Below are 16,033 nucleotides of genomic sequence, written 5' to 3' on the forward strand. Positions count from 1 at the left end.
TCAAACATGCTTTTAGGCTAATGTTTGTTATTAAAAGAAACATTTTTACCATATTTTTTTCCACTGCAGGACAACACTCCCTATTGGTGCAAGGCCTGACGCTTGGTAACATTAGAACTCTTGAAAATTGCACCAAAGACGGTCTATTTCTGTGCTGGATGTGGTGGTGTTAGGTCATATAACCCTTTTTAGAAACGTGAAAGTCGATTCCCAACTTTTAGAAATGTCTAACAAGCTGTTTGGAACCAATCGAGACTTTTCCTTTGTTATCCCTGTGGTATGAGTAGCAACAGAAAGTTAAGTGACAAAACATGAAATTCCCATTCATAGGCTGCACAGCACCCACTCACATACATCCAAAAAGCCACACAGCTGTCTGTAAGCGCACACAACCTGTTCAGTCACACACAAACACACCCACACTGAGGAGTACATCAGTGTTCTTGGTGGCTCCCAAGCTGCAATGTGTGACTCAAGATGAGTCCTTCCTATTGCGTACTGAGATACACAACACCTCCCACCCGTCAAACACACATTCAGAAGCACACAAACACTCCAGAGTGTCGGCTCCAAGGTTGTTGCCTCGCTTTCACTCCCCCTCACCTCTCCAAAGTTAATGAAATCGCTCCCACAAAGTCGCTGGAGAGGTAGCTCTTTCCCAAACTCCCCCCCCAAAAAAAATAAAAAAAAAAAAAAAAAAAAAACACAGCACGCTGGGTAACACTGAATATTAAGAAAATGTGACAACAGAGCTGGAAACGTGTCATTGGTGTATAAAAGACACAGAACATTTTGTCAGCTCATGCATTCAATTTCTGAGTCACCTCGAAATGCATTAGCTTTGAACAGAGGGAGCAGAAAAATAGATGAAAGGCTTTGAATCTAATGGACAGTTACATTGTTGAAATGTATTATCGTGCTGCTTTAAAATGGTGTGAAGGAAAAGCCAATTTGCAGACTCACATTAAAAACCTATTTTTTAATGCGGTCATTATGTTTTAAATGGTGATGAATGTGACTACAATATGTTTCTTGGTATTTTATGCTCCATTTATGCACGTTTGCAGTTAGCAAGATACCATATGTTGTTGATGTAGCACAAGATAACGTTAAAACTGCTGTCTCTCTTCTATTTTCCTCTTCCAGGGATCCAAACCAACCAGTCCCACAGGACACAAAATTTATCCACACGAAGCCCAACCGGTTTGAGGAGGTAGCCTGGACCAAGTACAACCCCAAAGACCAGCTTTACCTTCACATTGGTCTCAAACCTCGAGTGCGAGACCACTACCGAGCTACCAAGGTAGCGTTCTGGCTGGAACTAGTTCCGCACCTTCACAATATAAATGAGTTTTTTCAATATGTATCCACCACCACCAAGATACCGCCACAGGACACCACCCCCTACCCTTACACCAAGAGGTTCCCGGGTAAGAACAGCTGGCCGTCCACAACGCGCCACCCAGGGGTCCCTCCGGCCAACACCAAACAGACCACCGACCAGCGCAAGAGCGGCGACCTGACCGACGAGTCGACCGTCGTGATCGAGACCAAGCGGGACTACTCCACCGAGCTCAGCGTCACCATCGCCGTGGGGGCGTCGCTGCTCTTCCTCAACATCCTCGCCTTCGCCGCGCTCTACTACAAGAAAGACAAGCGGCGGCACGAGTCCAACCGCCGCGTCCCCACACCGCAGCGCAACTCCGCCCAAGCCAACGCCCCATCTGCCGCCAACGACGTGGCCCACCTGCAGAGCGAGGAACTGATGTCGCTGCAGATGAAGCAGCAGCAGCTGGAGCACGAGCACCACCACGAGTGTGAGTCGCTGCAAACCCACGACACGCTGCGACTCACCTGCCCGCCCGACTACACCCTCACCCTGCGCCGGTCGCCCGACGACATACCCCTGATGACGCCCAGCACCATCACCATGATCCCCAACTCTCTGGCTGGCATGCAGCCTCTGCACAACTTCAATACTTTTGGTGGCAGCCAGAACAGTACCAACCTGCCCCACGGCCACTCCACCACTCGGGTATAGCTCAGCTGGGACGGGATGGTGCCGGACTCCCTTCTGGATCCCACACAAGGCAAATATTGAGTGACTGACTGTGTTGAAGCACAGACTCCAAAGTCTCAGCAGATGTTATTTTGCTACCATGCCTTCTTGAAAAGTATATACAGTATAAAATGATCATAAACTCATGAAAATATTCAAAGTGAATGTTACTATAGTAAAAACTCTCTCCGGAGCGAAGCTTCATGGAAGGTTTTCGAGGAGTTTTACCAAAAGAAAAAGGCAACCGGTGGATGACTGTTACTGTAATATTCTTACAAATACAAAAATGAAAAGTTTCTGTGTTGACAAAAGGAGCCTTCGCGGAGGCTTTTGTGCCATAGATACACAATAGCTAAACAGTGGCAACGAGTTGTTGAAAAGCAACAATGGAAACATCATCTTTTCATGATCCTTCATGCATCAGACACCTGACTTGGGCACAGAATTCTACACCCCAGCCTGAAATGTATTTATGAAAACTTTGTAAAAAAGAGAAAAACAAAAAAGAAAAAACAAAAAAGGTATATAGATGTGCGTGGAAATTCAAAAAAAAAAAAAAAAAAAAAGGTTTTAAAAAAGAAAAACATTAAAAGAGCTCTTTTGATTATTATTCTTTTTTTTTTTTTTGGCTGAGATCTTTTTGAGTTCTTTTTCAGCTCGTGCTTTCTGTTGAGGTGTGTGTAAATATATACGAACATTCGTCATTCTTTTTCCGATTACAACCTGTGTTTCATTAGTTTTCCACAGATATGACCAAAATGCGAACACAATCCCATCCTCGGAGAGTTGCACACTGTGCGTCCTGCAGGTCATCACATACAGTACTGTCTCGTGCATTGCTTTGTGTCCACTCTTTAGACATTGCATGTCCAGGAAGAGCTTTACTCTGCATTTTCAGACGTCGTCTGAGAATGAGGACTGACTGAATCCCATCACCTGCTGTCATCCTGTTATGCTTTCGATAGTTTTTTCTTTGTGGGCTTTTTTCTGTCTTGCAATCTCAGCACTGCCTGAGCTTACAATGTGACCAGCAATGTATTATTTAGAAATAAAAAAGGCAGTGAATTCTTTTTGTATTAATATTAGTTGGATATGTTTGTAAAGAAATATATGTTAGATATTTCAAATTGTCATATGCTAGCAATATGTAAAGTATTGTGCCAGGCTTGTGATATTTTGGGTTACAAAAAGCAAGTGAATGAGTGTAAATATTAATGATATTAATTATTATAAAATTACAACACAGTAACCATTAACTCTCTTTCCGTTTTGCATCCTAGTACAACAACAACAACAACAAAAAATGGAAGTACATCAAGAAGATTTTAAGCTACATTTGTAAATTCTATAAAAAGATATATTCTTGGTCCCTAAACCAGTCAAGATAACAAGGGTTTTAATGTAGAGTTTTAAAATCCTTAGTTTGTCTTATATTTGTTTGCGGTTTTGCCTTAAGTGATAATAGAAATATTTCTGGCTGGACACCTGTATAAACTTTTTCTGCAACATTTTTAATAAAATATCACAGTATTTTCTAAAAAAAAGGAGAAAAAAAAAAAAAGAAATGTGGGAGGTTTAATTGGATTTGATTGGATGGTTTGTGTGTTTTGTGTGTGGTTGTTCGTCCTTGTGGGGAATTCTCTTGTCTGAATGATTTTGTTTTGCTAAACTGCAGCAAGAACCAGTCGGGTATAAGAGGTAAGGACTCTTCTAAGTGTGTTTTATTATGATTCTTGCCACTGTCCTGCTCTCAGCTTCTCCTGTATAATAGAAACACTGCTCACATTTACAAATGATTTCCAGCCAGGTCCATTCACTCTTTCTTTTTGATCATTTCGACACTGCAGTCGATGACACTCTCCTGCGCAGATATTCACAGGATTTTAGTGTGAAAAGTGAAAGTAAAATTACTTCTCAAACAAGTCAATAATAGCACAAAGAAAACAAGAGTGGAGTTATTCAGTGCACAAAAAAAAGTAAAAAAATGAGAGAATTTAACAAGGTTAAAATTACACACAAATACAACAGTTAGGAGAACAAAGGATACAATACGTAGAATAGAAAAAGGAGCAGAGCTGCAGTGAATACAGAAATGTTAAATGAACAGGGAGGTGACACAAAAAGTCCTTTATGAAAATGTTAATATGGAGTCAAAAACAGTGTATTAATTTATTCAGGTTCCCATCGTGTTACACTGAACTGATGACTTGTAGGACCCAGAGTAAATCATATCAGAAAGACTTTTAATGTAGATTAGTTAAAAGGGAGCTGCATGAGTTTTCTTTTTGTATCAAGCATCAAGTTGTAACCTGATGAGTTTGAGTTAATTTGTCTTATTTCACATCACAACATCAGTGTTAAGTATACAGGCTGCAGGTCTTCCAGTAAAGCCGAGAACGTTCCCACAACATTGGCTAACATTACTCACAACTTCTAATAATGTTTTAAAGAAAACGTATTAATCTAAGAGTGTTTTAAAGATATTGATCGTTTCATATAATGCTCCTATAATGTTTTAACTGAAACATTCGCAGGAGATTTAGAGGATGTTGTGTCAACAACATTAAAGAAACATTTGCCTGATGTTATCGGATGCTGCTGTAATGTCTTACATTAACAAAGACGGGACATTTTGCATACATTTATAGAACATTCTCCCATAAAACACCATTCTCACAATGCTACGTGATTGCAATGTCCTAAGAAAAACATTCTTAGACGACCATCTGCCTTAAAGAACATCATTCTGGGAGCTGAAAACATTACGAGAACTTTGCAGAACCTTCTTAGAATGTTTGTAGAACAAGAAGCTGGTCTACTTGTTGCTTTACGCAGGTGGATCTCTGAGCTAAAAGCTGAGTTTCATTGCTGCAAGTTATTAAAAGACGATAATGTGGAGGTCAGCCAGAGTTCAGTAATTACATGAGAGAAATGAGAAACTGCAGCAGGTTGGTTTCATCATTTCCTACTTGTTAGTGATTGCACACATGAACTAGAAGTAATAGAAGGTATTAAAAATTGATTTTAAACAGTGTTCCATTGGTAAAGAACTGCATTCTGAAGCTGAATTTACATAATAGTAATATCTGCTTCTTCAACTGGCCACAAATGACTTGAGACCAACTCATTTACTCACAGCAGCAGATGGCCGATTATATGATGTATTCAGTTTAATGTCATGTTCATTTGCACAGAACTGCTTCCTCTAATGCAACTACAGAGTCACATCCCTCCGAGTTCTAATTCCAAATGCTACTATTTTGTTGTTCTTTTGACTGTTGTTAAGCTCCTGCCGGCAGATGTTTCGTGATAACAAGTGAAATCTCAGAGAGGATAATTCCTCCCTTTTCCTGGCAGCTTCCCACCGATCAAAACAAGTTCATTCGAAATGTGAATTCAAACATTATTTGAAGACTTTGAGCGGCACAGTGGCGACGTGACTTTGAAACTCCTTCTCGCTCAGGAGGAAAGGAGCATTTAAGCCAAATTAGGCGTCATTTCGCGTGTGCGCCATCGTGGTAGATTGTTAAAATCTTACAGCTTTCCTATACTGTAATGGTACGATACGAACCCCCATTTCCAAGGACGCTAGATTGACTCCCTTTGCAGCGGTGCGGCTGCATGGTGCTTATTGAGTTAGACTCAATCAATACTGGCAATCTAGCACTTGAAACTTTTGAAACACTGAATTGCATCTGCAAACAGTTTGGGCTCTGCCAGCTAAGCTCTATTCTCTGACTGTTTCGGCCTTTTGTGATTTGCTGTTGTGCTCCGTAAGGGAAAACAAGATGCGCTTCTGAGTTGAATAGCAAAGTAGTGCTTCTGCCGTCGGTTGCAAGGCCTCCCTTGACACCCGCGTCCAGACTTTCAGCATCCTGTGTTCAGTAAAACTGTCTTGAAAGTGCCTCTCTCCTCCGCTACCTCCACCTTGCCTTCATTCTCTCTATTCAATCTATTGATCCCCGTTGCAACAAGGCAAGCAAATTAGCTTTTGACTTAAAACTGAAGTGACAGGGGGAAAATTGAAATCTTTAATAGTAATCTGCAGTTACTGAGGCGCAGTGGATGTCTCCATACAATCTCCTGTGACATTTGCAAAGCTCATATGTAAGTTTTCTTTATAAGACGGGGAGGGGGGGGACTTTCTTTCATTAGCAAAACTGTTTGATCCATAATATATGATCCGACGTCGTATAGATACCGCGATGAATATTTATTTTGTGTGCAAACAAAGCAGTGTGAATGCGCAGGCAAGCCTTTTAATTGGCGTGTTGTTTATGCTTAGGGTAATGGGGTGGAGGTGGAGGGTGGAGAGGAGCGATGCGAAGCCGGTAGGGGGTGGTGGGGTGCCGAATGTGAATACTGGAGACTCCAAGTTAATTAAGCTGGCAGCAGCGCTCCATCACTCAACCCGCCGTCCCACGACTGTCATTCAAGCGCGCCGCTCTCCAGGCAGCCATTATGGAGGCATATCGATCGCCACGGTGACAAGGTGGTGCGCCAAATAGGAGCGGGCATCGACGGAGGTTGTGTGTGTGCAGTTTGAGGTGTTTCTGCACCAAAAAAAAAAACCCACCCTGGCCAGCCGTAGAGAGAGAATTCCTCTGCTGTGTTCCTCAAACATGAATTAAAATGCAGGTAAACACCTCAGCAACGAAGCCAGTTGATTGCATTTCCCTCCCTGGGTAGCTGGAGCCTTAATAGATGAATATGAAATCTTCAGAGTCAATATATATGCAGTTAAGTGTTCAGGAAGCGAGGCAGCAGAAAATCCCCCCCTCGACATACTTTGGAAAATATTGTCATCAACTCACATTCAGCTCTTTGCAATAGTTTTAGTGAGGAAACCTGACCTGAGGAATTTTCTACATCACTTGTTGTCCATGTAAATGAGTGACTCAGAGGTGATGGCAGCAAAGGATCGTGGGATTCTTGCCAGCTGAATTGTCTAAATCCCCTGCCGCAGCAAGCGCCTCCACAAAATGTCTAAAAATGGCTGCCTGGTATTAATGAATCAAAAGTGTGTGCGTTTGGCTCCTTGTTTAGGTCTCTGGGAGGCAGCCATTACAATTTTCTTCTGCCATAAAGCTTCAGTGTCGCAGTTTATTTGTCGAATCCACAGATTTGTTCATGCTTTGTCATTTATCCAGGAACTTGATTAACATGGTGGGGGGGGGATCTGGGACTAAAACGAGCACTGGGACCCAGTTGATCCCCAATTCCTCCCACGCTCATCGTGCTACATACATTCTGCAGATGTTGGTTGCAAAAGTGGCAAATAATAAAGAGCAATAGATAAAAAAAGAAAAAAAAAATCTCTCTTTTTCCATTCGAGACTTTACAAGTGTCAGTCTGCTACATTTTAATTGCACAAAGATTCTTTCATTCCCAACAGGATTCCTCACAGTGTAAGTCCCCTTTCATTCATAATTGCAGCTCCAAAGAGCAAGAAGAGCCTTTGTGCTGATAACTTGAAATAAAAACGAAACCTTCTGATGTCTTTTATTTGGCGAAGAAAAAAACAAAACACCCACTGTTAAATATTTAGCCTGGTTTTGGTGCATTTCGGTCATTTCAGGCTTCGTCAGGCGTAAACGGCTTATTTCTGTTGTGTCCTCTCTGCTTTAGAAACAGACAAGGATTGAAACTAATGTACAGTATACAGCAGAAGTGAGTACAGCCCTGTTGCAATAGCTTTAAAATGTCAAAGGATTCACATTTCAGGACCCAAATTGTGCTACTTTTCAATAATTGCATTATTGCTAAGTTGGAAGATAGAGTATTTCCTGTTATTAACGATCGAAAGGAGAAACTTGAGAAAGGCTAGATTGAAAATTCAGGTCCAAACTCAGTGTGTAGACATCTGTGAACACACAAGCTGGAAAACCTGTCATCATTGAAACAAAATTGAGTGCACTTGTGATTTCCAATCATCCTACCTGCATGAACACGTTTATAAAATGACCTGTGAACACCAGAAGTTAGTCCGTTTTCGACTTGTGACCTCCGTCTCTGCATGTTTGCATCATGACACGACATTGGACAGAATTTCCAGAGGAAACAGACGAATTATGCTCCTTCCAAAGATGGAAAATTATGCTCGAATGTCTGTTACCAACCAGAAAGGCATAAAAACGGCCATTGATTAGTGCTGCAGTGGCTGATTCTATTGACAGCATCAAAGAAAAATCAAAACCCCAAAACTTGTTTCCTCATTGGCACAAAACTACAAGACTAAATGTTGCTAAAGAACATTAAATGATGAGGAAACATTCATAAGGGGAGGACACTCTTTGGTCAGATCAGACCAATATGAATGTGTTCAGTCGTGGTCCATCATATTTGGCAGGAGCCTAGTCAGACTACCACAGTTACTGCATAGTCCTGGCAGTGAAGCACGGATGAAGGACTGTGATAATTTATTGATTATCCCATAAATGCCGATGGAGATACCAAAAATACTGGCTCCCATTTCCAGAAGCTTGGACGAATAAGAATGAATCAACCCTGCCAACAAAAAGCAGCCGAAAGAAATAGTCTTTGAAAAATGGTGGACACTGCATCCATCATGCCGAGGAGGATTTAGTCTGTCTTAAAAATATACCCTATACCACATATTTGTTAATATCAGACACTGTTGTACTTGATATCCCGTCACTATTTCCAGAAAAAATAAATAAATAAATAAAAAATTGTACGTGATTGTTGAGTTGATTTAGGCACATAAACTGTTTGGGTGGAGTCAGGTTAAAAATCACTACTTTACCAACGAAACTATTGGGTTTGAGTATAATATAAGCGTTTTGAGAAAAGTTCAGGGACTTTCATCATCATGGTTTTGAAAAATGAATCAGATACGGTTGGGAAATGTTCTGTCTCCTGCATCAAAGTCAAACTGACGGGTGTTTGTTGAATCCTTTCTTTAAAAAAAAATAAAAAATCTGTGTGAATATAATACCATAAATACCTCTGAGGAAAGGGTAAAAGTGTGCACCATAATTCACATGTGTCCAATTCGTTGTGTCTCACCCCCTTTTTTCTGTCAACAGGCTGGTTATCCCACATTACAGATAACAATCCTTTATCCGAAAGACTTCAATAGCAGCGCACTGAATCATCGATGATGACACACTTCCAGCAGTGGAGGAAACACTGCCAGTCATCATAATCCAAACAGACATTATGTGTTTTCTAAACTGTGTTTTCATGAGCAATTGTGTGCAATTTAGTTGCTTAGCGATTTAGCAGACAGACAGGGTTGGTTTACCACCATGACAGTGTCATAGGAGATGATTAGGGATAATAGTTTTATACCTTGTGGAGACGGACGTAACAGAATGATTTTGCTCAATGTACATGCAGCCTGATGGCCCGTCCCATCCATTCACTTACTGGAAAAATATGTGCTTTTGTTATTTGCTGCACTGAAACAAGACTTCATTGTGTGGCTTCAATTTGCGCATAATGGAGCCGTCGTAGGTGAAGACGAGGGCATCTGTAGGAAGCATCTGGTCATCTCTAATGTCCCGTTTCTCTTCAGCCTCCCACTGTCTCATCAAAACGCCAAACGGATGCCATTCAATTAAAAGTGTTTACAGTCAACATTGTGAACCGGGAAAGCAAAGAAGGCAGGGATGGATGAGGGAGATTGCTTTTGGTTAGAGGAGGGATGCAGTGTAAATACACTGCTGAATGTGGCTGCCCGGCTGCTGAACAGATGTACTGCCATCTTGTGTAATAAGCTGTTGTTCAGTGGCTCTCATCCAACTTCAAGACCCATTTTCTGATGGCAGACATGTGGGAGTCAGATCAGAATTTCTCTGTTATTATTGTTAAACATTCTTTTTAGTTGTTTTTGCCACTTTTGTCTGGCCAAAGCAATTGCAGCCATATCTGTGTTAGTAGGAATATTTTTTTATCAAATGGTGCCAAAAGGTTTCAAATGCTTTTGAGTGAAAGGAAGGTTGAGCTCAAGGTAATAGAGGTAGAAAATGAAAGAAAAAAAAGAGAAAACAAACCAAGATCTCTAGTATAATGTAGGATTTTCAATCCAGTGGGAGCTTCTGGAGCAATAATAAAGGCTTTTTTGTGCTTTGGAGCAAGTTTTTGACCTAATATGAGCAAAATCTTTTCCTGTTTCTCATGTGAGTGATTTTTAATTGAGGCTGTGAGAGGATCTATTATTGGAAAGAAATCATTCTTAGTGACAGAAATATACAAGACAGTAATGCAAGACAGAATGCACCAATTGAAATGACTGCGATAAGTTTCCAAAGCAAGTCGGCCTCTAAGCAAGTCAACCTGCTTCATGAGAATCTGTGGAAGTATGTAATTTCTTCACGATATTTATCTGACAATTACAGGAACCAGCTACTTTCCAATCGACTGTTTTACACATTTAATACACCATCTAATTAAGAAGTTGACACTCACAGAAGGAGGTCATATTTGTTGTGAATTCACTACAGCTAAAAGTGCAGAATGCTCATTTTCAACTTTTCAAATTAGATGTCCATGCCAAAGCAAGAGCTGTGTTTCGTGTATTCTTGGCCCAAAGTCAAATTTGTTTGTGGTGGGTGTTGGATTCTGTCCAGGTTTGGCCCCTTGTCTCCAATCCTGTTTGTGATATTAACGGATTTCAAGGTGCAGACGGAGTGAGCAGAGTGTCCGGTTGAGAGTCTGGAGTTAAGGCTTGCTGCCACAATAAAGTACCTAAAAGTAGGTTTCGATACCAAACACAGAGTGCGCACACATATAGTGATGTGCGAACAGAAAAAGCTACAAAGCGTAGGTTGTAGTGAACATCCTTGAATGCGCTGGGTTATCGTCATTATCTCTGCTTTATAGTAGAGATTACAACTTTTGTTGAACCATGATCACAATCTGGTTTGTGTGGGAGGCATTTATTTAGCGAGCACATCAGAGATGGATGGATGTATGTTCTGGAGGGTTTTCCTTACCTCCATGAGAGCGCCTGAACAGTCTCCTGCCTTTCTTGCAGGAATCCTGTTAAATTTAATGCATCTTTTGCATAATCAAATTACACGTGCAGATTGTAAATCCATATTACTGAGCAGCAAATGCATGAAAAGTGAAATGACGGTGGAAATTATGGTAAAGCTTGAGGGGTTCTTTGCTGAAATGTCCCTCTGATTTGATTGGAAATTACATACCTCAGAGCATCACGTTGTAAACATAATGTTTGGGAGGCTGTTTACTGCCTGTACATTGCTGTTCATCGAATGCCAGCAGGGACGCAGTAAAGATTATTACGCATACTGTTATACAGCGAGTTTATGTGTTGCATGGTGTTTGGCTGTGTGGGAAAACAGAGGAGGGAGCGCGTCTCCCTCTGATGGAAACCATAGCATGTAGGACGTGGAGGTCAGTGCCGGATGATATTTTGCCCTGCTGCTCCGTCGGCAGATGAAACAGCACGGATGATTTATGGCGGCCGGCTGGATGGCAGCAGCGCAAAAGGGAGCAGTGTTTTCACTGGCCCCGGCAGACACAGTCGAAATTGGGTTACTCACAAAATGTAAAGGGTCTGTCTCAGACTAACAAATTTAATCATGGCCTTCCTCCCCTGCAGGTTGTTTTAATACTGCTGGATTACAGAGGTCTCTCATCTCTCGCCGTCTCTTTACGGCGAACACAGATGTAGTCCTGTCAATACGGCTGCAGCACAAACACTCTGGACTCTCCGAGGAGGCTGAGGATTGTTTTTCTGCTCAGCTTGGAACATAAATCACAAGTTTAAAGACACAAGCTGTGAATTAAATGTAAGAAAAAAAAAGGCAATCTCACCCACAACGTTCCATCTTTACTCAAAGCTAATCTAATGACATTCTTAATAGTGTGAGTGAACTTTTTAAAAAACACATTTCAAGGTATCTATTACACCTTTAGGAAAACCTAAATTTTTTTGTGGCCCTTTTTCGCAGAGGTCAGTGGTAAAACGCTGTATAGAAGGATTCCCCGTGATAGATTAAAAGGGCCGAAAAAGGCAAAAGTGTCATGCAGGAGGGCGCAACCTGGCAACCGCAAAAGTTGTTCTTATTAATAGGATGCAAAGTTCAGCAGAAAATCCTCCCTCCTCTTCTGGAAAGGTGTTATTGGAATCAGGCAGCAGGGATTTTTTTCCTATTCAGTTGCAAGCGCATTAGCGAGCTTCAACATGATATGTGGAGATAAGGTCCGGCTCCTCGCCTGATAATCACACTCAACTGCCATTTCATTACGCTTTATTTATTCAGTCTGACACTTCTTATTCGCTGATTTCTGTTTAGGAGTGGATGGTCCGCAGCAAGACTGGTGCTGCTCTGGAAAGTTTTCTGAATGTTAATTTTTAATGAATAATCGTCATATCTTTCATTTCTGTCGAATTGAATGCTAGAACATTCTCAGTTTTATTTCATTTCTGTGATTATTGTTTGCATTTGAAACTTTCAAAATCTGGAAAACAGTTCAGTAGCTGGTTAACGGGTCTCTTTCCATATATATATATATAGGTGAGAAAAAATCTGACAGTCTTTAGCCTGCGCGGTGACAGTAGCTGTTTAATGAAGTCGCAGAAAAGGAGCTGACATTCTACATTTGTTTTTGTCAGCATGAGTCACTGTCTGAAAGAGCATTTCATGAGTTGTGGGAGATTTGGCAAATGCTGCGATGCCGCGATACTGAAGGAGATGGATCTGAACTCCAGTGAGGTAAGATTTAAATGTCAGGAGGAGAAGCTCAACGCAGGTGAGCTCTGGCCCAGTTTAACCCTTAAACAGCGCTCATAGACTGTATTGGATTTTGTGGACAAAAACATGAGAACTACTGGATGTGTAAATAAGTTCACTGGTAACAAGGTCACCATATTGACCCAAAAGGTGATAATATTTTATATAACTGAGGTTGGCATGCAACAATCTTTACACTGAGTTCTATTGAAATCTCCACTGCAACCCTGATTATTGGTACTTTTGCTCATTCTGTGACTCCTGACTACTGGGTCACTGATCTTCCTGTATCATTTTCCATCTTTGTAAAGTCTTTTGATCTTTTTTTTTTTTCAATTTCTCCAGAAATTCTTTTCCATGTGGAGCCATGATGCAGACATGCAGCCTGTAGGTCCAAACCTGATAACCGTCTGTTGCTCATTTTATAATTGTGTTCATGCAATTAGGCTGATTGTGATCACAGGTGCACCCAATTTCACCGGTTTTCTACCTTGTGTGAATGTTTATTATTTGCTAATACCACCAAGATCTGAAGAAGAAGAGAAGAGAATTGCCTCAGTAGGTTTCTAAGTTTGGCATACCCTCCACCGCAGGAATGTCTTTTTTTTTTTTTTACCACAAGTTGAGTCGCTCACCATTACCCAAGTTCACCAGAAATCCCACAAGGAACTAGAAAGCGCCATGTGGTTTAACAGGAATCCCCGTCCCAAACTGACAATAACCAGAGCAGTAATGGAGACATTGCAATGAAGTGTCACATGGAGTCCGGTGAACTCATGTCTGGGTGTTCAAGTCATGTCAGAGACAGGAAATTGAAAAAAACAGATGTGGGCTTACAAGATGTGAATCACGATCACCTTTGTTGTGTTAGATCACTTCAGCCACTATTACTTCAATACAAATCAGGCTGTGATTAGAATCCTCTTGTTGTTGATTAATCGTGCGTTTATTTCATTATTTGTGTTGCATTGAGTTTCCACTATGGCGATTCTATTTTCAAAATGTTTGTTGCATTTATTTCCACTTCACCATGTCTGTTGCTATTTGTCTACACACACCCAGTAAGCCAGCTATCTGTGCAGATGAATACTGCACACAGCTGTGATTGATCTATTAATTTATTGTTTGTCCAACAGTGAGCACAACAACAGATTTATTTGAAAGTTTGTAGAGATTTGAGATATGAGCAGCAATTAAAGCTGTCTGGAATCAGGCTACCTGGTACCGAAGATGATGGATGAGGTTGAGGCCAAGTGTTTGTCATTAAAAAGCAAGTAAGCTGCAGTTAAATCTAATTCTACAAACTAAAACCACTGTAAGAGCAAAGATAATGATGGTATCCCCCCACAGGAGCATCTTTAATTCAAATAAGGTCTTTCTATAAACACACAATATGGTCGTTTTCAATGTAGTCCGTTCACTTTCTACTGCTGATTTACACTGAAAAAAGTGGTGTCCTCAGGGTGGAGGCGTGGATTAAACAAATATTAAAGTTCCCATGATGCCGCAGCGCAGACAATAGGAGAAGCCTGTCCTCAGAGGGTCAGAGCCAATGCAGAGCTAATATACACATGTTTTCAGAGGGATAATCAATGGAGACTGTGCTGGCTCTGTGCAAATACTCTCCCCCTGCAATAACGTGCGCTCTCACAAAGGGCAATCAGAACATCTGGCTTGGCAAAAAATAGCAGGGAGGAAATGTTTCAAGTGTTGCTCAGGAGATATGATAGGCCATAAAAGCACAGCATGAGGGTACCGCATGATTATAATCACAACATTATCGTATAGTTGAACGGAAGATGTGATTTATTGCAATGTATGTTTGCTTATGAGTCAAGTATGTATTTGAAATGTGATTGTAGTAATGTTCTTTTATTACCATGAACACACTCACAGTTTATTTTGACTTAGTCAGTATGTGCCATTTAAGATTGCTTTGTTCTGTTGACTCTGTAAAAAAAAAAAAAGAAAGAAAAAACTGTAGCACCGTACAGTAATTGCATTACACTACAACGTTGTCTCTATAACCACTGACTTCCTGCTTCACTGTCAGGACTACGCATGCAGGCTGACAACAAACATGCTGGACCTCATCTGAGCCCAACAAACTTTTCTGTCCTTCACATTGCCTGCGCTGTCACAGAAACTCAAATTTCCATTGATAACCTTTGTGGCAAGCCTGAAGTCTGTCTGGATTTTTATAAACCATCTAAGAGGTCCTTTCAGAAGATCAGATTAGTGGTACTATGGCTCGTTCTGTACTTCCTCAGTACTGCTGCAGCTGTGTTTTGACAGATTTTCATTTAGCTTCCGTTGTCCTTTTCCATCTTTGTGAAGACAAACAACCAGATTTTGAAACTGAACTGACAATTCTCTTTAATGTGGAGGCATGCTGCAGACATGCAGACAGGTATCACATATAGAGTTCTGAACCACAGGAATACTAAAGTTTGTTGTAATGGTCACATGTTGAACTTGTTTCTCAGTGACTACAGGTATATTTGTTTTTTGTTGCATTTATACTTTGAGTCCTGTCTTTTCAATGTAGTCTTTCTAAAGTATTAGTGGTTAATGCTCATAACATAATGTATGTGTACTGTATTCTTTGTTTCTACCTCTTCTCTCTCTGATTGCTCTGCCTCATCATGTTGTAGTATTTTCTTTTCCAACCTTCTCAGTGCTATTTTAAGATTACTCTAACCTCAAATTTTCCACACACCCCACCCTGCATCTTCAGACTCCACCAGAGAATCTCACGCCTCATCGGGATTACTCTCTGGCCAGTTCACCACTAGGAAACCACTCAGCTTATCAGGATTCTGCTCCAGCCAGTGCCTCCACGCCAAACCCCTCCATTACCTCTCTTGTTATTGAACTTCAAGGACTATCTCTTTCTAGGCTTCCCTCACCCATTCCCTTGCTTGTCACAGCAACCTGTTTTCATTATTGTGCCTCTGTCCATTGATCTGCTATAGGGTCCAGGATTCACATAGACCTGAACACATGGAGCATCTTGACCAAGGACACTTTGGCGCAAGGACAGTAGGAAATCATGCGACTTGTGGACAGTTCGCTCTGACACCTGAGCTAAAGCTGCTGCTGGAAATAATGAAACCAAAGATGAACAGTTGTATCAAATCAAATCAGGTTTATTGTCATTTTGCTGTACATACACAGTAGTACAGGCAACATGAGAGAGCGTTTCTTCAGGATTATTCAACCAGCAAGCTTTGCAGAATGCACGTCT

General features: G+C 41.1%; 1 protein-coding gene across 8 annotated transcripts in view; it reads left to right on the top strand.

Annotated features, from left to right (window-relative positions):
- nlgn4xa (neuroligin 4 X-linked a) overlaps positions 1 to 2,041 on the top strand; it is a 100,456-nt gene extending 98,415 nt beyond the window's left edge. For all 8 annotated transcript variants that reach the window (XM_008284095.1, XM_008284096.1, XM_008284097.1 and 5 more), the window contains one exon: positions 1,147 to 2,041. In XM_008284095.1, coding sequence (XP_008282317.1) covers positions 1,147 to 2,041 — 895 coding nt within the window. The remainder of the gene's footprint in view (positions 1 to 1,146) is intronic.
- Positions 2,042 to 16,033: the final 13,992 nt, after the last annotated feature.

This window comes from Stegastes partitus, unplaced genomic scaffold, assembly GCF_000690725.1.
Source record: "Stegastes partitus isolate 25-593 unplaced genomic scaffold, Stegastes_partitus-1.0.2 Scaffold345, whole genome shotgun sequence".
Classification (NCBI taxonomy): Eukaryota; Metazoa; Chordata; class Actinopteri; family Pomacentridae; genus Stegastes; species Stegastes partitus.